This window comes from Nylanderia fulva, unplaced genomic scaffold (assembly GCF_048542155.1).
Source record: "Nylanderia fulva isolate GAGA-0341 unplaced genomic scaffold, ASM4854215v1 Scaffold3, whole genome shotgun sequence".
Lineage (NCBI taxonomy): Eukaryota > Metazoa > Arthropoda > Insecta > Hymenoptera > Formicidae > Nylanderia > Nylanderia fulva.
Window position 1 is genome coordinate 5139400 of NW_028190368.1, and position 21806 is coordinate 5161205.

A 21806-nucleotide genomic window follows, 5' to 3' on the forward strand; every position below is an offset into this window, starting at 1 on the left:
GCGATTCTTGGGAAGAGCACGTAACGAAATAATGCGCATCGGCACGCGACGATAAGACACGAGTCATTACGGATGCGAGCGTGAACTTACTCCGCGATACTTTCATTTAGCGCTTAGCCATGGAACGCAATAAGAATAAACTTGAGGCACAATCGACACATATGCACGCAAAAGTCGGAGTTGTATCTCAAGTATCATTCTTATTATATTTATTATTTTTTAGTATATATACACAGAGAGTATTTTCTTTTAGAATTCACCCTGAAAATCATGGTAATCGTGGTATTGGAAGAATTTTATAAGAGTTTCTCTGATTATCGAACATATTTTTATATTGTATTGTGGTAGATATTAATATTTTTATTGTGATAAATATTAATCAGAGAAACTCTTATAAAATTCTCCCAATGCCATATTGTCTCACGATTAATTGCCATGATTTTCAGGGTAAATTCTAAGAAAATTCTCTCTGTGTATATACAGGGTGTATACCTAAATAAGTGCGAAAAATTTTAGGAAATGACTCTTTGTGTCGAAAATTAAGGAGGGGAGTTTATAGAAGAGAAACGTGTGTGAAGAGGGAGATAAAAATTAAGTTTTTATTTTTTTTCTTAAATTTCAGACAAATTTAAAAAATGAAACTTGATGGATATTTTCCACTAATAAAAAGAATATTTATTAATATATTTTGATATTTAATTTTTAATATATATTTATATAAAAAAACCCTTCTTATAATTTTCGACAAAGAATCATCTCTTAAAATGTTTTATACTTAGATATACCCTGTATATAAAAAATATATAAAAAAAAAAAAAATTAAAAAATATACTAAAAAAATGCAATAAATGCAATGAGAACGAAAGTTGAAAGTACACCAAAGAAATAATACCGCTGAGAAGCGAAGAGGAGATCGGAGGCGTTAGAATTTTTTCCAGCTCGACAATATCTCTCCCTCGGATGAAAGATTGCGACACACCGTGTGCGTGCAACATATCTTCCTTTTCAAAGCAATTCAAATATCCTCGTATGTAGCGTCGAAGCTTACTAACTTGGAGCTACTCGCGGGCTACCGCCACGCGTTCACTCGGCGCGGTTCTCACACACGCGGGAGGATTTTTATCGGGTGGCCGAGCATAACTAAACTTTCACGCGAATCACCGGCATAAGCCGAGGCGAGTCGCGCGGCCTTTATCGTTGGAGCTAGCTATAGCCGCGGCCGGCCTCCTTCGCTCCGAGCACTACGTATGATATTTAACCTTCTCCCCGTAAATGCTCCGCGCGCGCTTGCTTGCTCGCTCGCTTGCAAAACAGGCCCGTTCTCGTTTCCCTCGGCTTCATTTTCCTCCTTTTCTCGTCTAAGATTCTATGCTCGGTCATGCACCGGGTGAACGACTCTCTCTCGGGCGCGAGCTCGGATCGGCGTTACGATCGAATTAGCCCTTTGTGTGGAAGTATCCTCGGCCGTAGATTATCCGGTTTAGAATAATGTGCGCGAGAAGCTCTCTACGCAGTTTTTTTTTTCGGACCCTATATAAGCGAAGAAGACGAGTTTAATTAGCCGGTTTAATAATGCCGATTATTTACGAGTTTCGTCGAGAAAATTCGAGGATGTACCTACTTTAATGTCGGCGCAAGATTCACTCGACTCTTTTATTGGTTCTGTAAATGTTCGAGATTATTAATATAATTCGTTTTATAGACGTTTAGACGTAGATGGCCATTTTACGATAAAGCCGATGCGTCCAGCGATTATGTAAACACTTTAACGTCTTTCCATCGTTTCACATTTTGCCGCTACGCAAACAACGGGCTCTCCTTCAGATGGTAGTTAGACTAGGTGCATTATTTGCAAGCCAAATAGGACCGAAGTCACAAGGAGTGGATGGTAGTTTCTCGGACGGAAGCTTATCGCGCCGATGTTACTCCTACAATCTTATGGTTGCACGTGGTGGAAGAGCGGAAAATTACTCCGAGCATTTCATGGGAAATGTTATTGAGCAGACTATTACGTAATCGTCATAATCATACAGTACTTGCCAATATCAAGATAATGTAGAGGGAACAAAGAACTGTAACATGAAAGAACTATTATCCAAGACTTCTAATCGCTTTCGTTCAACTTTCATGAATTTCAATTAGGGGATAAAGTATAAGATTATCTAAATTCACTATTATGTTGTATAAAAAAATTAGTTCCATCAAAAAACGACAAAGAAATACTGTTCACATGTTTCAATTAGCTGAAACGATTAATATCGAAATAATTCACTAATGAAACGTTTCTAAAATGTTCTTTGTTAATTCCGCACGAGTTGTGTTAACGTACGTGCTAACACGACGTGGATGAATCTTAACTCGTTCGCACGCGCGCACTCTGCAGCAGCTAGTCTCCTCCTAACGGGGGAACTTTTATCATTTTTACCCGATCAACCACATTCCGCGGGCGAGCTCGAGCTGCTTCACACGGAAAGAGAAAGAGAGAGAGAGAGAGACTGCGGTCGGAACTTATCTCGACATCGGGGCGAGTGTTACGACATCGCACACGTGATATTTCCACCCCACGTCAAAACGCGGTCGCTCGAGTGTAATCGATGAACGCTAACGAGGTTCGACCTTGATTCGGTGCGTCGTCGATCATCCGTACTTCATTCGACGCGAATAAGACATTATCGCACATCTCGATGGGATTTTTTCATTGCTTTTCGAAGCAATTCAAATATTCTTTTTTGCAAAAGTACACAAAGAGAGTTTTTCCTTAGAATTTACCCTAAAAATCATGGTAATCGTGAGATGATATATGGTATTGGAAGAATTTCATAAGTTTCTCTGATTTTGCTGATTTGCTGCAATAAAAAATATTAATATGTACATAGTAAAATTTATCAAACATATTTTTTATCGTGGTAAAAATATTATACAGAGAAACTCTTAAAAAATTTTTTCAATTATATCGTCCCACGATTACCATGATTTTCAGGGTAAGTTCTAAGAGAAAATTCTCTCTGTGTACAAAACTTTGTATTAGATTCTTCTAGGAGGCAAGCGAACAATTTTATAAATATTGTTTCGAAGACTTTTCGGAGCGTGCGTGGTAGAAGTTTTTCCAGCTCTTATTTTAAAAAGTTTCAAAGTCGAGAATTGAAATATATAAGACCTATATGAATTGTACTTAAGCAGATTAGAATACGGAACTTTTTATAAAATTCTTCTAGGAGGTAAGCAAGTAAATTTTCTAAATATTTTTGTAAAGATATTTCGGAGCGTGGTCGAATTTTGTCCAGCTTTTCTTTGAAAGAGTCAAAGTCAAGAATTGAAGTATAAGCCCTATGAATCGTCCTTAAGCAGATTGGAGATGTCACTGGCGCCGACCTCGGCGAGGAGAAGTCTCGGGTGTTTACAAGAAAAGTCGTCTCTTTCTGCTTGCGCGGAACTTGATCACAAAGAGACGACGCTCCCGACATCGCGAGTTCCAAGGACTTTCGCGAAAGCGCACGCACTCTCGTCGCGAAAGTTACGTTATGCAGATTCTACGTTCGCGCGCGACCCTGAAGCGGCGGTGCGCGGCATCCAAATGCCTGCTTAAGAGAGCTCTCGTACTCTTCGCCATTCCTTTGTTCGAGCGTGACATCCGTGAAGAATCGGAAGCTGCGAAGGAAGGGAGTCGAGGCCAGAGGTCAAGCGGAGCGCGCGCGCGGAAAACGAGCCTTGCCTATAAAATTACCATTCCATACTTGCCGTTCGACGTTCCTTCTGCCGGGATATCAACATTTCTTCCTCCGCCACTTTGCGCGAGAGCGGCTTTATTTATTTAACTGCGATTCGAGCGATTCCGCGATCGTTTCGCGAGGGAATAAAAGACGATCGCTGATCGATCGCGCGCGATCGTTTAGAAATTCTTCCCCTTCGCGATTAACGACGCTTTTCGAACTCGGGAAAGAAGCATTTATCTTCCATAAAATACCATTATTAAACTCTTTTAAGATGAAAAGAAAATTATATGGTTTCGGAAAAAATAGATGCACGCGTACACATATATATTACGCGGATAATTATTTACAATTTAATTTTAATGCTCCTCTGTAATTCTATTTGCTTGCTTGGAATTATATAAAACTATATAATGCATCGATAATAACGCGACTTTAAAAAATCGCCATCCGTGCCGTGACGAAAAGGGTTAAGTGGATCTTTCGTCCAGATCATATGTACAATGTAACGATCGTGTGACTTCATCTCATCAACTCAGCGCGAGCCAGACTCTCTTTAGTTGTTTCATAATAAAAGTAATAAAAGTAATCGATCCGTTTCATTGATGTCACGATCGCGTGACTATGTGCCAAACCGGCTCTTTACATGTTAGAAACATGTATCTTTAACCACGAGTTATGCTCGCGTCAGCTGTAATTACAGCGGAAGAGACAGAGATGACTATATATATATATATATATATATATATATATATAAGCTTAACCAACATCGATAATTCTTTAACGTTCTTGCGTGCAATTGACGATTTTTAATAGGAAAATACGAGTGACATCCCAATTATTGGGCTGTTACTGACGACGTTTATGTTGTTACGATGTTGATAGAATCATCGTCAAATCTGTCTATCATATTAATTTATATTCGTGGTGGTTATTAAACAAAATGACGAGACACGTAAAACTTTGCGATTTTCATATTAGAAGACATATTATTTCACGAGAAAAAAAAATTTCGAAACTTCTAAATAGCTTTTACATATAGCTAATGGACGATTCACGAGTCTCTCGAGCCATCGATTAGCATCGAATACAAGAGACTCATTAGCGTTTGACAGTTTTATTTAATTTTCCGACGCGAGAAAAAATTCTCTCCGAGATGTTTTCAATACGTCTATATAGTATATTCTCGTCTTTTAATTTCCATAATTGATTGCGATTTCGCCGTGACGTTCAATTATGTCTGCAATTATGTGTTCTTCGAGCTCGAGTCGCGAGTCATCATCAATCGGATAAATGACACGCGCGCACGTCGCTCTCGCGTATACAGGGTGTATCTAAATAAGTGCGAAAAATTGTAGAAGATGGTTCTTTGTTAAAAATTAAGATGGATTCTTATATATAAACATGTACTGTTATATCCCTCCTCGAGGAGTTATTCTTTTCTAAAGAGAGAGGTAAAAATTAAGGGTTTTTATTTTTTATTTTCTCAAATTTCAGACAAATTAAAAAAATGAAACTTGAATATTTTTCATTAATAAAGAGGGTTAATATTTTTTTTATCTTTCTGTATCGTTACAAGAGGGAAAAAAACTAACAACCCCTATTTAATTTTTTAACAGACCGGAATATGATCATCCAAAAATATGCGTTAGAAAGTTTAATTTCTTTAGAAACTTTTTTGTTTTTAATTTTTTCGTAAAATCAATAATTTCTAAGAAAAAAAAATAACTTAATTTTTATCTTCTCTCTTTAGAAAAGTGTAACTCCTCGGGAAAGGATATAAGAGTACTCCCTTTAATTTTCGACAAAGAATCATGTGCTAAAATTTTTCTCACTTATTTATAGATACACCCTGTGTATATATGTATGTACATGTATTGAGACGAAACAGAACCGCTACTCGGTTCTATGTACACCGATACCCTCTACTTTTGTAGCGGAGGTAGATGAGATCCTGGTCAACCGCAAGCCTAGCAAAAGGCGCGTATCAAGTGCGTGCGTTGCGCGCATTGCGTAATGCGGCACGCACGTCACAGTCTTGCGACACAATGGCGCTAACGAGCGATGATCGACCTACGGGGGCTTTGTGAGCGTCCGCTTGATTTGCGGCAACGCGTTTAACTAGTCGCCAGTCGTCATCCTCGAGGCTCGCGACGAAGGCCTTCCCATTCCGATTCCGAGGGAACCCGCGCGCGGACTCGTAACGACGAAGAAAACGGCGACGAGGAGGCGGAGGAGGCCGATCCTTGAATGTTCAATGCTATCTCGCGTTCCTAAGGCTGTCTCGGAAATGGGAGAATGGTGCTTGTCAGCGGACAGTTATGGTAGCGTATCGCCGTTTCAAGGTGTAAATACGGATAAACGCGCGACGCTCCGAGTTGGATCCGAATAAATTTTCGAATTAAAAGAGAATTCGCGAGATTGGACGCGGAGAGAGATATGTATCGCGAAAACTCGGAGCGATGTTATTTTCGCGCGCGCGAGATTTATCGCGGCAGCAGCTTCGCAATTTTTCGTCCTCGCGCCTTCCAGAACAGCCGCCGGGCTGCGCCTGGTATCTTGGAAATGGATCTCGCGAGTTTTACTCGGGAACGAAATATGATTTCAGGGGAATCCGCGAGATCTGGACGGTCGGGCTCGTAAAATTCGCACGTCCAATACGCGCGTATATATATGTACTATATAAAATGTATATATACGGCTCTCCTCGATTAGAAAGGCCTCGCGTGTCGCGTTCTTACGAGATGCACGTGTGCATCAGCCACCAAGAGGTCACGACGTCACTCGTCATCGAGATGACACTCGGGATGCCCGGGTATGCGTCTCGCCCTCTCCACGGAGATTATATACCTCCTCGGAGATTGAGAGCCGCGACTTATTCGCGTCGGGTCTCTATGGGTTGGTATTCTTCCATTCGCGTCGCGCGCACGTTTCAGGTTTATTTATTAAAAAGGAAAAAAAAAGTATATAAATTTAGTACGCCTTTTGCGGCATAATCGCACGCCGCTCTCCGTACGATGGAACGAATCTGTATAAAATAAAAGGTCGTTATATAATTATTATTAGCCCGGTATTCATTATACGCGTTTAGTATTTTCAACATCGATTCGTGTATATATACTTGGATAATTACGCCGAGCTTATTGCTCCGCCATTGCTCCAACGATATGCGATTAATCTCCCATCAAAACCAGTCTTGTAGAACAGCCGCAGAGCCTCGAGAGTGTATTTTACTTTCTACACGCGCGATTATCTATATACTAGTATTAGAATTAGATACGTGATTTTTCATGAAGTTTTCAAACTCTTTTCACACAACTTTCGTAGTAAAATGATACGTTCAAAGCTTCGTCGAGAACTACATACACGTATATAGTAAAAAGCAACAGGTGTGTCACATTTATGCAAATTTTAATCTCTCATGTGACAGCATATGACATTTTCTGTCAAGCGTATATATTTAAATAACGGATAGGATAAAAAGTGAAGTATACAGAACACCTATTTAACCTTGAATTACTAATTGAGAATTAATCTTCTAGAATAACATTCTTAGGTGTCTGATTGCCATATACGTTTTAGTAGTCCAGAGTTGAATACGAGACAGTTGACGAATTTTATACATTAAATAGCGAACGTAATCTTTTCTCATTTGACTCTTGCGCATCGATCGAAGTTTCTCGTGAGACATTCGTGAGATATCCGGCTTTGCGTGAATGCCAGACGACCGACCTTCCTCTCGCGCTGGTGAACCCAACCGACCAATTATTGTTTATCGCCGGTCGAACGACAGTTCTTACTTCGCGCGCCGGCTATCGTGAGAATTACGGCTAATCGCTGCTCGAACGATGCCAATTAGGGTAATGCTCGCCGTAAGAATCCAGAACGAATCACTGAACGCCAAGAAGCACTCCTGAAACGAGGATGTGGCAAAATGTCATGTGCCTCGTATATCGAGTTCTTTGTTTCTCTCTCTCTCTCTCTTTTCAGATTGTGTAAATAACCAGGGTATTTTATCTTAACATTTGAAAAATAGGAAAATTACGCACCAAAAAATCGTAAACACAAACCGTTGTTAATTATTTATAGATTAAATTAATCGAACAAGAAGAACGAGAGCGCGGGCGCCAAGGTACGCTTATGAGAAAAAGTAGGAAAAAAAGAGAACGAGGAGGGATGATGAGTAGAAGGATTGCGCAACGTTGTGCAATCGTCTAACGAGCATAGCCTGAACGCAACTGGAACGAATTTCACCGTTGCTAGGGACGCTAGCGCGTCGTTGCACTCGTTGCACAATGAATTTGCATTCGCGAGATGGATAGCGAAGAGATGGGGGAGGAGAGAAGGAAGAGAAGAACCGTAGAGAGCCAGCAGTGCCGATGAGATGGCGACGTCGCTCCTCTCCGTGCTCCTAGGTATCCGCTAATTTCTTTAATTACCGCCGCAGTCGGGCGTAATTAATGGCGGCCAGGGAGTAAGTCGCTCCGGTTTCCGCGTTACGGACTATGTAATGAGGTAAACTCTCCTCCATCGACTACTCGATGCTCCAGGCTGGGAGCTGAAGGAGGCTGACGCGGAAATTGCGAGACTCGCGTAGAAGGAATAGAAAGAAAGAGAGAGAGAGAGGCGGGGCTGTTTTCTCAGCGAGAGACGCGCGTTCGATAACGAGGATCCGTGTAACAATGTGTCCCGCGGCTCGCTACGGCGTTATTAGGCGCGAGGGCTTCGTATCGAGCGCGATATTTCCGCGGTACGGAAATATTAATGAATGCTGGGCGTTAAGAATCGTGACAACCCGCGATGGCAGCCTCGTTAAATCGTGAGTTCGCGTATATAAGCCGGCAATAATCTCGCGCGCGCATGACGCAACTTATCTATTTATACAATTTATTTTACACGCTCGTTTCTCTGTGATTAGAAGCTGCGCGCCATTATTCCAAGCGCAATCTCGCTTCTTACAGCTGCGACGAACCGAGGAAACACAGCGGTCGCGTACAATGTCGCAAATGTCGATGACCCTCGAAGAAGTCAGGAGCAGCGAGGACGTAGAGGACAGAATCGTGCGCGCGAGAAAGAGAGAAAGAAGGCAAAGCGAAAGCGACGTTGCTTAGAGAGAGAGAGAGAGAGAGAGAGGGAGAGGAAGTGAATCCCGAAGGAGAAGGGTTCGTCCTGATCGTTACGTATGAGCGAGGTCGTCGGACCGATCGACCTGTTTAGGTAGTTAGGAGTAGACCTAAAGTTGCGTCCTCACTGGAGCAACTTTTTCTTGATGTTTCATGTTTCTTCAAAAAGTTGCTAATTGTTGCCGAAAGTCTCTCAAGTTGCGTCCTCACTAGAACCATTTATTTATTGAGGTTCCATGTTTCTTAAACAAATTGCTAGTTGTTGTTGAAAGTTTCTTAAGCTGCATCCTCATTTTTTATTAATGTTCCATGTTTCTGAAAAAAGTTGCTGGTTGTTGCCGAAAGTTTCTCAAGCTGCGTCCTCACTAGAACCATTTATTTATTGATGTTTCATGTTTCTGAAAAAAATTACTAATTGTTGCCGAAAGTTCCCTAAGTTTGCGTCCTCACTAGAACAACTTTTTGTTGATGTTCCATGTTTCTTAAACAAGTTGCTAGTTGTTGTTGAAAGTTTCTTAAGCTGCATCCTCACTTTTTATTAATGTTCCATGTTTCTGAAAAAAGTTGCTGGTTGTTGCCGAAAGTTTCTTAAGCCGCGTCCTCACTGGAGCAACGACGAGCAACTTTTTCAAGAAACATGGAACACGAAGAAAAAGTGAGGACGCAGCTTAAGAAACTTTTGGCAACAAGTAGCAATTTTTGGAAGAAACATGGAACACGAAGAAAAAGTGAGGACGCAGCTTAAGAAACTTTCGGCAACAAGTAGCAATTTTTGGAAGAAACATGGAACACGAAGAAAAAGTTGTTACTCTAGTGAGGACATAGCTTAAATGGATGTACCGTAAAGGACGACGCGGACGATGACGCCGGCGTCAGCGTCGATTTCCTGGTGCGGATCCGCGGGGCAACCCGCTTGCCTGACCCCGTCAGGGTCGTTGATCCGCGCTACGTGGTTGCACGCAGTTTTAATGGGCCCGCTCGTGGAGATTTGAGCGACGCGCCACGCTCCGTAAATCCGCGCTCGTGGGAACGGGACTTTCCTTCCCGGTCGAAATTACGGATACATATATACGTACGGGCGAGAGCGAGAAACGCGTAGCATTAATTAGGATCCGACAAATCTCCGGATCGGACGAGTAGCATTGTTGTAATGGTGCACAATGGTGAGAGAAATGCGATATCTCTAATTATTTAATGAATATATGTCTCGTCGAAATCCTGAATTTCGTCGCGGCGAATCGAATTTTTTTAGTTTGACTTTAGCTTGAATTTAATCGAATAGCATTAAAGCGAGCGATTGCTGTGCGTGTTTTCGAGCCATCAGATAAAATCTTGAATCCCGCATTGTGTCGGGCATATGCGTTGCTTGCGCTCTATAATTCTTAACGCCCGAAGACACGTCGGAGTTTCTACGATAATATATATACATACATACATACATATATATTTATTTATACATATACTTTTTCTTGTACCCTTAATTATACTTCAATAGAAATAAAATTGCAATTTAATCGGTTAACACGTTCCCAGGAAACTGTCCGAGCTGATTTTTGTCCCCGCGATGTTAGGATCGCGAAAGAAAGGCGAGAGAGGAGGAGATCCTGTGCGAGATAGCTTGTCGCGTACATATATATATATATATATATATATATAATCGCTGTTGCACCTGTGGCACATTCGTATGCGTGTATATTTGCATGTATGTATATGTATGTAAGCGTAGCGACATAATCTCTCCCGAGAAGCGCTTTAATATGCGCGTCTCGAGTCATACGCACCTATACAAAGCACCCGCGAGAGGAGACGCCACGGAGAAAGTATGTACTTTCTACAGCATCCGCGCGGAACTACCGCGTTAAGTCGTTGTCGAAACGCTTCCGTTTACGCAAACAGAAAGGGTCCTCTGTACTTTTTGGTACCCGCAGAGTAGCATCCAATCGTATATCGATTGATTGTATTCTTTCGGCGAGGATATTCCGATGAGAGATTTTTCTCTTACAAATATATCAACAATCTCAGGCGTGAATTTTAAATATAGATTTAATTATTTATATGTAAGAACGATTAAATCAACGTCACGACAGGGGCCTAAGATGTCTGTGCTGACACGAAAAATATTGGCGAGGAACGGTACTCGCAAATAATAACCACATCGTACCGCTGCTTTAAGAGAAGCAAACATCGTGAAAGTATTGTTGTGTCACTAAATATTAAGGTACACTCGCGTAGCCGGACACAGAACGACAAAACGAAAGTAAGCGATTAAGAAGGGTCCGTCCTGGTTCCCTCACCCAGGACAGGAAGATCGATCTGGAGCAATTTAGGTCGGCGCCACGAAGAAAATAAAAAGCAGAAAATAAAGAAAAAAAAAATAAAAAGAGAAGAGTCAATGGGATCGGAAAGTCGGGCGAGAGTTTCGATATTCGTATCCGCTCGAAACTCTCTTCGTTTCGCGCGTTAACAAACTCGAATAATACGATCGGTAGGATCCTGTGACGTGATCAATTTGCCGCGCGATTCTCTCTCGCGTCTCTCAAAGATATCGCGAGACAGGAAGAGCCGTAAATCTCTTTGATCGTGGAAGCACGACGACGGAACGGATCGAGGGTTTTACTCCGAGGTCGACTCTTCGTGGTTCGCGGAGCTCGTACACAGAGAGTTCTCTTAGAATTTACCCTGAAAATCATGGTAATCGTGGAACAATATGGTATTGGCAGAATTTTTATAAGAGTTTCTCTGATTAATTTTTAGCACAATAAAAAATCTTATTATAAAATCGTATCAAAATTGCTTGCTTACCTCCTTCAAGAATCTTATAAAAAGTTCCATACACAGAGAGAATTTTCTTTTAGAATTTACCCTGAAAATCATATAGTAATCGTGGGAAAATATTGGAAGAATTTTTATGAGTTAATTTCTCTGATTAATTTTTAGCACAATAAAAAATCTTATTATAAAATCGTATCAAAATTGCTTGCTTACCTCCTTCAAGAATCTTATAAAAAGTTCCATACACAGAGAGAATTTTCTTCTAGAATTTACCCTGAAAATCATATAGTAATCGTGGGAAAATATTGGAAGAATTTTTATGAGTTAATTTCTCTGATTAATTTTTATCACAATAAAAAAATCTTATTATAAAATATTCGGTACTTCAATCTGTTTAAGGACAATTCATATATAAAAAATTTTCTCTTACAATTAGAATTTACCCTGAAAATCATGATCGATATGATATTGGAAGAATTTTAAAAAAGTTTCTCTGATTAATATTTTTACCACAATAAAAAATATTAATATCTACCACAGTAAGATCTAAACTATATTCCTATCTATTAATATTTTGTCCCATGATTGCCATGATTTTCAGACTAAATTCTAAGATCGCTGATGATTTCGCGGAAGGAAGAGATAGATAGAGAGAGAGAGAGAGAGAGAGAGAACAACAGAGCTGTGTTTGCTACGATGTCATCGGTAGATCCGGTCGACTTCTGATTCCTGGTGCGTAAAATTAGGAGAGACTCTTCTTCTCTCTCGACTTCCCTTCCGTTCTCGGAAAGGAGCAGCGATTCTCTCGGAGGATCGCGAGCGCGCGCGAGCGGATCGGACCTCCTCGAAGAGGCCGCTTCTTGCCTCCACGCAGGTACGCTTGATGCAGCGGACGCTTGATGATGTTAACGTCGCAAAAAGGGCCAGTTAACCGGGAGATCCATCTTCGCTTCTTACGGAAGCCGCGCGGAGACGGTCGTGAAAAATCTGGGTAGGTGTGCGGTAAATATAGTTGGCGCGCGGAATGATGTTGCGACTCTGTTGCGAGATAGAAACTCCGTAGAAACTTGCGAGCGATCCGGGGAATTAGCGTCCTGTTTCTTGATCCCTTCTCTCTCTTCCACCAATCCAGTTTTGTCCCGGAGCAAATCTGCTGCTCGTCGCAATCCGGATCTAATGCGATTCGTGCGCCGACTTCTCTAGGATGTTAGGCGAGATCGTCGCGACTCTGATGATCTTTGCGAGATCTCTAGCTTTCGCGCTAGAGGTCGCTCACTCAGAAAATTGTGTAATTGCGATTCTCCGCGAGCGCGCACATATTACGAATTTTAATGAAATCCAAACTGATATTTCGAGTCGGGTCGGGGTGAAGTGCCGTTAGAAAATGCAAAATGCCATGGCGATCGGCGAGTGAGCCGGCGGCGGTAATGATAGACGAAGGGAAGAAGTCGGTAGTCCCGCGAGATGATGTTTTGCTTTTAGCCGGGGGTCATTCTTAAAAGAGAGAGAGAGAGAGGGGCTGGGTCTTTTCCCATTTTTAGAGCCTCCGGGCCTCAAACGCTTCTCTCGGTTCCTCATGCGAAGAGGCAAAGACGCAGGAGATGAGGAGGCGTTTCGTAGCTACGCGCTCGTGAAAAGCGGTCGTGAAGGATCACGGGTGCCATTAGAGAGCTGCACGCTGGTCTTTAAGCGACCGCCGATCGAAGAGAGCAGAGAGAGTGAGAGAGAGAGAGGGTTATCTGCTAAATTAAAGACTTTAAGACTATTGAGCACCGGCATCTCTCGCGCGTCGCGCGATCTTTGATCCGCGGCGGTAAATTCCTTCGATTCGCTCCTTCCTTCCCGTTTTTCTCCCTGAGGAGAGATAGCACGGTAGTCGCGTACCTGATGGTTTCCCGTCGTTAATTTCGCTCCGGTGATACGCGGCCGCCTGGGAGTCGCGAAATCGAGCGAGCTCCTATCGATAACGCGTTCCTAGCGGAATACGCGTTCCTTGCGTTTCGCGAAATGTTCGAAACGTAATAACCACCCTCCTCCGACGATTAATGCGAGCAGCTTTGATGGGATCAGATCGGATCGGAAGACGCGATGCGCGACGAGGAAGAGATGGTGTTTATCTCGATGAGAGCTAGCTTTCCCGTATTATCTACATCGAGTCTGTTAATTATACGGCAAGTAACTTGGTATTATCCGCGTCATTACTATATTATCGCGAAATGATTTGCAAAATTGGAGAATATTGTTTTTTCTTTTAACAACTAACAATAGGGCTTAATTTAAGATGCATATTTCAATTTCAACGGAATAGAAAAGACTCCGCAAGAAATTTTCTCTGATATAATATACCGAAGAAATTAAATAAATCTCAATTCGAAATAATATTTTTGATAAACCAAAATATTTCTGTCTCCCTTAAAGAAGTGTAGCTGAGAAAAATTTTAGGACAAATTCTCAAGAGAGATTTAGATTAAAATATTGTATTGAGATTTATTTAATTACTTGGTATCGTATCAAAAAAATTTATATTTATATTAATATTTATTTGAAATTGACGTACTAGTATTCAGCTCTTTTTAGCTCGTCAAAATTTAATTTTTTTTTTTTATTTCGCACGTATAAAATTGACAAAATATATTTAAAATTGTGCGCAAGGTGAGGTACTTAAGCATAATTGAATTGGTATTTTGACAACTACTACTTTTCGCTATTTTAAACCAGAAATGGTGCATGTACGACTGCTACCTCTGATTTCTCCACGGAAATGCAAAGTAATATCGCAAGCAGATAGAACAGGCGAGCTCCACACACACACACACACATATATATATATACATACACATACAAGCGCATTAATTCCCGCATCGGGCAGAACCCCGCGGGAATATCCCGCGTTCGAAGCAGAGCGCTCGACACACTCGTGACATAAGAAAACATCGCGCTCTCGGGAAGCACACGTTCTCGATAAGATCTGCGGTGTACGGCCTGGTTGATTGAAACGCATTCCTCGGAATGAAATGTTCGCTGTAGCGGAAAGTAATGTAGTTTTTCCCATTAACCAACTCGCGCGCGCGCGCGAACGCGCTCTCTCGACGACACGTACATATAATAATAATAACAATACCGCGCATCATCCGAGATGACAAGTGGAGACGATCACGTCGCATCGAAATTTTCGATTCTAGGAAAACACAAGAGAGAGAGATCCAAAGATTCTTGACTTTTTTTTTCTCCGCGAATGGTACATAAAGCGAAATACCTATGACCGAGGTTAATGACGCCTGCGTATTTAGTCCTGACCTTGACAGGCGCGATCGAGATGGAAACCTCTCGACCCGTCCGTCTGTCCGCACGTACTCTCGCGATTCCTCGCGCGCATTCTTCAGCCTGTCATGACCGTGACTTTCCTCGGATTTCTCCGTTCGAGAGTGCAGTCGCGTATGGAGAACCAGGCGGAGGTTAATGACGACGAGAGAGAAAGAGAGAGAAGAAGCGCGCATCGCGACGAGTTTGCCTCCCTCGGGAGGAAGACTCCGCGGAAAGAAATCGGGTTAACCTTTCGAGTCGTGCCCACGCCTGTAATAGATCACGACTTTTCACTCGCGAGGCAGGCTTAATGAGAAAGAGCCTCTCCTCGAGATCGTCTCTCGGAGATTCATGTGCGATGCATGCTAATAAATAGTTTCGAATTGACTGTGATTATAAGCCTGCCTTCTTCTGGAAGCCGAGATATTTTAAAGTTGAATTTTTTTTTCACTCGCCGTGTATTGTTTCTTGCGCAAAATTGTTACGTAAAGAGCGAGATTCGCGCAAATGTGTTAGCATATGGAATTACGCTCGTCGACACTGACGGCAATAAAGTAATTCGCCAACTAATAGATTGGCACTTAACACCAGCCGGGCGTTATTACTCGCACGCGAATGTAATCTCGGGATGTTTAACCGGGTTATTGGCCGCTGCAACGAGATGCAATCTTAATCTCGGTCGTGCGACTTAAGCGTTGACCCTGTTAATGACACGAATGGTCGATATTATCGAGGCCCTCGGTTCGGTTGCAGCCTGCCAAGGTTAAATTGCATCTGCATTTTTTCAAGGGGAAAGGGTGCATATAAATGGCTAATCAAAGTCGTATGATTTTTTAAGAACTTTTTACGGGATCCATCAAACCCTACTCTTGATATCATTATATTGAATTTGTTGTGCAATATTAGCAATTAGAACTTCAAGAAAGCCTTTTTGCGCAACGATTGTTGAAACAATTTCAACATATAGTTAAATTTTTTGCAATTTTATTCGCGAAGCACGAGTCTCTTGAAGTCGATGATCAGTTTTCTATACATGGTGGCGACAAAAGACTTCATTACCGCATCGTATCTCGTCATTACGTTCCATTCGGCTCAAAGTTGGCGAAGGCAATATAATGACATGACGTTTCCACGAGAGATCGATAAGCCCGTAAGAAAGGCAGAGAAAGTCGTTTTTCAATTTTCACATTAAACCATATATTACTTCGCTGCAAATTGATCGGTTGCGACATTTTGGTTGATACGAATTAATCATCCGTTAATGAAATATAGAACCATAAATAAAACTTGGAATATTTCGCACATGATAATGTCACGTGATTTCGGTCTTTTCGGGAGCGCGCGTGTTCTCTTATCGTCTTAAGAGCAATATTTATTATTGAACGCGTGCAGTTTAGGAAATAACACCATCCAAAGTTTCGGCCGACACCTGCGCGTCTGCAAAGGGGTTATTGCGAGCAACAAAATCCACGCTAATAGACAGACAGACGGACGGCAGCTGCAATAGACAGGTGGCAGGATCGAAATCGCGACTTCGAAATTTATGCAACAAACTCGGCTTCTGCTCTTAGATTAAACACACGTGCGATCACCCCGCAGATGTGTTCATTCTACAAAGAAAAAAGATGCGAATTTAAGCTATATTTTAAAGAGACACACCTGTCGATTCATTAAAAAAGAATACGTAAATCAAACTTAGATAGATTTTATAGCTTTCAAATAATATAGCGGACGTAAGATTAGGCCGAATGGCAGATAACTGTGCAAATAAATCGCGCTCGAATTTTTGCACGAACACAACCGCATTAATTATGAATCCTGGAAACACTAATGAACCATAAAATATATATATAACCACACGAAGCGAACGTATATATATGTTTCATGACGACAATTTCCTTCATCGTTCCTCGATTTGATTGCTTCGTCAAACGAGTCGCGAGAAGAAGACGATTCCGTTCGAGCGGGTTCACGCAGAGAAGTTCATCTCTTCGGCGAACGAGGGATCATAATAATCGACGGTTTATACTCTTCCACTCGGCTAATCTCCAAGTGCGATAGGATATATTAGCGACGCGATACTATTGCGATAATAATACTACCGTCATCGTTTGTTATGTCAACATCGCGATTTACAGTTGCTCCATTAGTAGAAGAGTGCCTCTTCTCTTCTTCTCTTCTCGGAACGGTTTCTTATCCTGTATCGTCCCGCGCGATGATATTTCGATTAGCCAAGGCTTATCATGTCGTCGATGACGATGGCTTTCGCGGAAGCGAATCTCTCTCGCCCACCCTCTCACACCGGTATTTTCCTCCCTTCTCTTCGTGAACCGATCCAAGGCCGGTCGTCACGCACGGCAGTTTAGCGACTCCGCTTTCGCGTCGCGTAATCTGCGATTACGCCTCTGCGACGTGCGAGGAGTTAACGATACCGACCCGGCCGGATATAACGGTACGCGAACGTGTTTTCCCGATAAAACGCGTATAACTACTCTGGGAAACTGGTATATAGACACTTTTTAACGAGCGCGATCTTTCGATGAAATCGATACGATCTACGCAATATCTTCTCTCCGATGGAACACGACAACATCCAGCTATCGTGTTTCGCGTTTCAACTACTCTCTTAAAGGAAAAAAAAAATTCTTCCGTAATTACATTCCTCTTAATATTAAATTGCTTTTGTGCGTATGTGTGTGCGTGTTCAGAATGCACGCGAGTTGCGGATAACGAAGATCAATGTCTCCCTTCGAGCGGAGAAGCTCGCCGAGCGGAACGGAAGGATTTGCGCGGTGGCGACGTCTGTCAGAGATTAGATCGCTAATTGCAATCGAAATCGCGACCCGATCCTATACGCGTTCGCTTAAAATCCGCGCGTGTCAACCCGACCTACGTCATCGGCACGTGTGTCTTTCTTGCTCCTCGTTCTCTTTGTTCAGCCGGGGGACAAAGAGAAAGAAAGAGAGACACGTCAGATAGGTTTGCCTCCGTAATAGCCTGCAATTAGAACGTAGATAACGATTCGCCTCGATAGAGAACGCCCGCGATCACTCGCTCTCAGGCGCGTTCGCATTTGCCAACCTACATTTCGAGGCAACCAGTGGTTCTCACCTGCAACAATACTCGCGAGATCGTTCCCTTTGTGTCTCGACGACCTGTGATTAAAGCTTCGCGTGAAAAAATCAATTACCATAAGTTAAATTTTAGGTGTTCCTATATATCATACCTGAAATTAGTTACCATTAGTGCCTATGTAACTTTTAGCTACGGGAACTAATATTTTTTTCATATGTGCGGTAAAGATGGTTGAATATTTTTATATGAATACTTTAATATGCCGATTTTGAAAAAAATATTTTATAATTAATTTCTCCAAGTCGTACGCGATGGCGTCATCCCGGTAAAAGGACCACCGAGAGGACGAGCCGAGAAATACTGACGTGGCTTCCATCTCATTCCCGTCGCGTTCTCCGCGGGGTATCACCTGGTGGACAATGGCCACTAATGATGCTTACTTTGACGCCTGTCGGGCGGTCCTTTCGTGCCGTATCTATCTCTTGACTGGTGGCCGTCTCTTATACCGGGAGATCCTACGTCGCGCCTTTAATGGGCGACATCCGAAAGATATTTTCCCGCGTTCTCCTCTTCCTCTTCGGCTTTCCCATCTTCGGACATAATGAACGACGTTCGACGTCGCTTCCTACGTAAACATATTCCGCCTTTCGTCATGCGTTCTCCATTTCTGCTATATTGCGCATTGATTTCCCTCCCGATATCCGTCATCGATGCCTTTTTTCCTTGTAGCTGTACGTATATATATCTTTGTAAAGAATAAATATACATATACACAAACGAGCGTTACATTTTGAGATATTTTCCAACCGAGGGGTCTTACATTGTGCGCAAGCAATCCTTCATCGAACGAGGACGAGATCAGGAAACGTGACGCTCTCTCGTTACCGGCGCGAGCAAAGAACTTCCCTTCCGAAATGCGCGTCGCACTTCCTCATGGGACAACCTTTTACGCAATAAACGTAAACGCGTGCTTTCACTACTATAACGCTGCTCGAATTTAGGCCCGCGGTTCTAACTACGTGCATTGCCCCTTTGCGAGTTCGCTTTCTAGCGACTCTGTTTAGATTAGATCGTCGGATTACAGCGAAGTAATTTTCTCGCTCGCGATGAAACTTCCCTCGCTCAACGATCGACGCGAATGTGTGTGTTCTCATATTAACGTGAGCATCTCGTGTTCTATGAATTTTTTTTTTTAATAAAACGAAGGTTCTGGTTTTAAAATTTTCTTTAATTAAATCATTTAATTTAAACGTTTCGGTCCTTCTTTTCAATCGTCTTCGGTAGATCGATTGAGAAAAATTATGTCTTCTATAAATTCCACTCGTTGAGAGATGATGAAAATCAAATAATAATAATCGCAAAAAGTTGGAGGAAATTAATTTTGAAATTGATTAAAAAAGAGTGAAAAAGGAATTCATCAAAAAATATAGACCATAAATCGACATTCTTTCGCTCTAGACTCTAGAAGCTTAGGAAAAAATGGAAAGATCGGAGGAGGACACGAAGAGAGACTGTTTAAGATTCCACCGCGATCCGAAGGAAAGAGAGGCGCTTAAATACAATAATTTTAAGCGTGCATGCATGTTTGCGCGCTTATGCTTACGCGAATCGTACGCATACATAACTCTCGAGGCTTGCACAATATCGACGTGACGTTAAGCCTCTGATAACGGTATTATTACATCCGTTCGTATTATTACACCCGGGGATATCGTTCCGTGAAAAATTCACGTCTATACCTACATATATACCGATGCACATTGCATTCTCGCCGCGATGATTTAACCCTCCGAATGTTCCAATATTATATACCTTAACGTACGCCTCGCTCGTATGTAGGACGTTCTCGGTCTCCGCATAATTGGAAAGGTTTTGCAATCACATCGCAGGATTCAATATATCGCAATCAATTGCAATCTCTCCGTTACATTACTCCCTGGAAGCGTTCAATTCCGCGATCCAATCTCGGATTCCAATTCGCGGTCGCAATTTGTCATCCGATCTACAGCGGAAAAAGTCGAAAGTTTTAATACATTATGCATTGCAATCTTCGTCTTACATTTAAATATATACACATATATAATATATGACATTTTTTTCTGTGAAGAATCACACTTGGCGCTCCTAATAATCGCGAAAGCATGAGGGAAGAAACGAAATGCATTACTTATTAATGGAAAGAGAGTGAAAGCGGCCGATCATTTTACGTGTCTGTGTGCACAATTTAATTCCTCCTGCGATATTATTATTGTCTCCCTCAATGTCTTCATTAGACTGTATGTATCGCCCGTAGAAACGCAAATGACAGTAATTAGCGACAGCGCGCGCTGCCATACACCGATCGTTCACTGAGTCACGATTACGCCTGAAAAATTATGAAATTCAATTATTCTCTCGGCGAAATGAAACGTTCGTAATTCGCAATCAACATTTCAATGAACGGACACGCGCGGCCGCGGCAAGAAGGCAATCTCGAGTTACAAGTATTTGCTTGATAATTGCGATTTGTCATCCTCGAAGAATTTCGAATTTTAATTCTTCAAATATTAATGAAAATATTATTCTCTACTTTACGACACTAGAACAACACAAACGTGTGCCATTCTTCGAGTTTATATTAAAGAAAATGATGTACAGTTTATTTAAACTTGATTAATATTTTTTTGGCAGAAATCAGATAGCTGTCAAAAAATATTAGTAAAGAATTAATTTGTTAACTAAATTTTGATATAATAATAATAATATATGTTAAAAAAATTAAAATAGTAAATATGTTATAATATCTTATTCACGGTTAATATTTTTTGACAGAAATCAGCTGATAGCTGTCAAAAATATTAGTTGAATTTAAAGTATTATAACATATTATTTATTTTATTTAATTTTGTTTTGAACACAAACAAGGCAAAATGTAATATTAAAATATACATATTTTTCTTTATTTTGCAGAGGTAAATACGCAACGGTGAGAAGATGCCGCGAGAGGTCCAGCGGCAGGCAGTGGGCCGCCAAGTTCCTGAGGAAACGACGGCGGGCCCAGGAGCTCAGAGTGGAAGCGCTTCACGAGGTCGCTGTACTGGATGCCGCGGCCCATTGTTCTCGTCTCGTCTCCCTGCATCAGGTCTTTGAGACCAACACCGAGATGGTGCTCGTCCTCGAACTGTAAGTACAAGGACGTTTCGCGTCTCCGCCTACATTTCCGATCGCATCATCGTAAATCATAGTCTTCGAATGAAAGAACTCTCGCTTTTTTTTTCCTTATGTTTCCACGCGATAAAACACAGGAGAGAGAAAGAGAGATTGTTACGTTTCGATTATTTGCATCGCGCGACGAAGAGAGAAAATAAAAAACTGAATGGTAAGAGAGGCGGTCCCTGACTACGATGGCGTATAACAGCGTGGAACTTTCTACATTTCGTAATATCTCTGCTAATTATTTAAAAAGTAGGACGGAACACCAGCACCGTGATTTAAACGTGCGTGCATCGCGTGCATCAATCGTAAAATTACAAATTGCATTGATCCGTTCTGACGCGCGTAATGCGCTGAATTTATTTGAATAAATTTTTGTAGAATGAGCCGCGCGTCTCGGTATATCGCGCGAAGAAAAAATTTACATGCGAAAAATGTAAATATCGTGTACGATGTGCAGATATATGTTTATTGCGACAGGGCTCCCGGCGGCGAGTTACAAATGATACTCGACCGAGACGAAGTTCCGGAGGAGCGGCAGGTCGCCAGATTGCTGAAGCAGATTTTGGACGGGATAGCCTTCCTGCATTCCCTCAACGTAGCTCATCTCGACATCAAGGTAAGTTTTCAA

The 21806-nt window shown here is 41.8% G+C and overlaps 1 protein-coding gene across 1 annotated transcript in view; it reads left to right on the top strand.

The window, feature by feature from the left end:
• LOC114933450 (uncharacterized) overlaps nt 1–21806 on the top strand; it is a 104866-nt gene that overhangs the window by 56409 nt on the left and 26651 nt on the right. Inside the window, exons 2-3 of the mRNA XM_029306044.2 lie at nt 20933–21145; nt 21656–21794. Coding sequence (XP_029161877.1) covers nt 20933–21145; nt 21656–21794 — 352 coding nt within the window. The remainder of the gene's footprint in view (nt 1–20932; nt 21146–21655; nt 21795–21806) is intronic.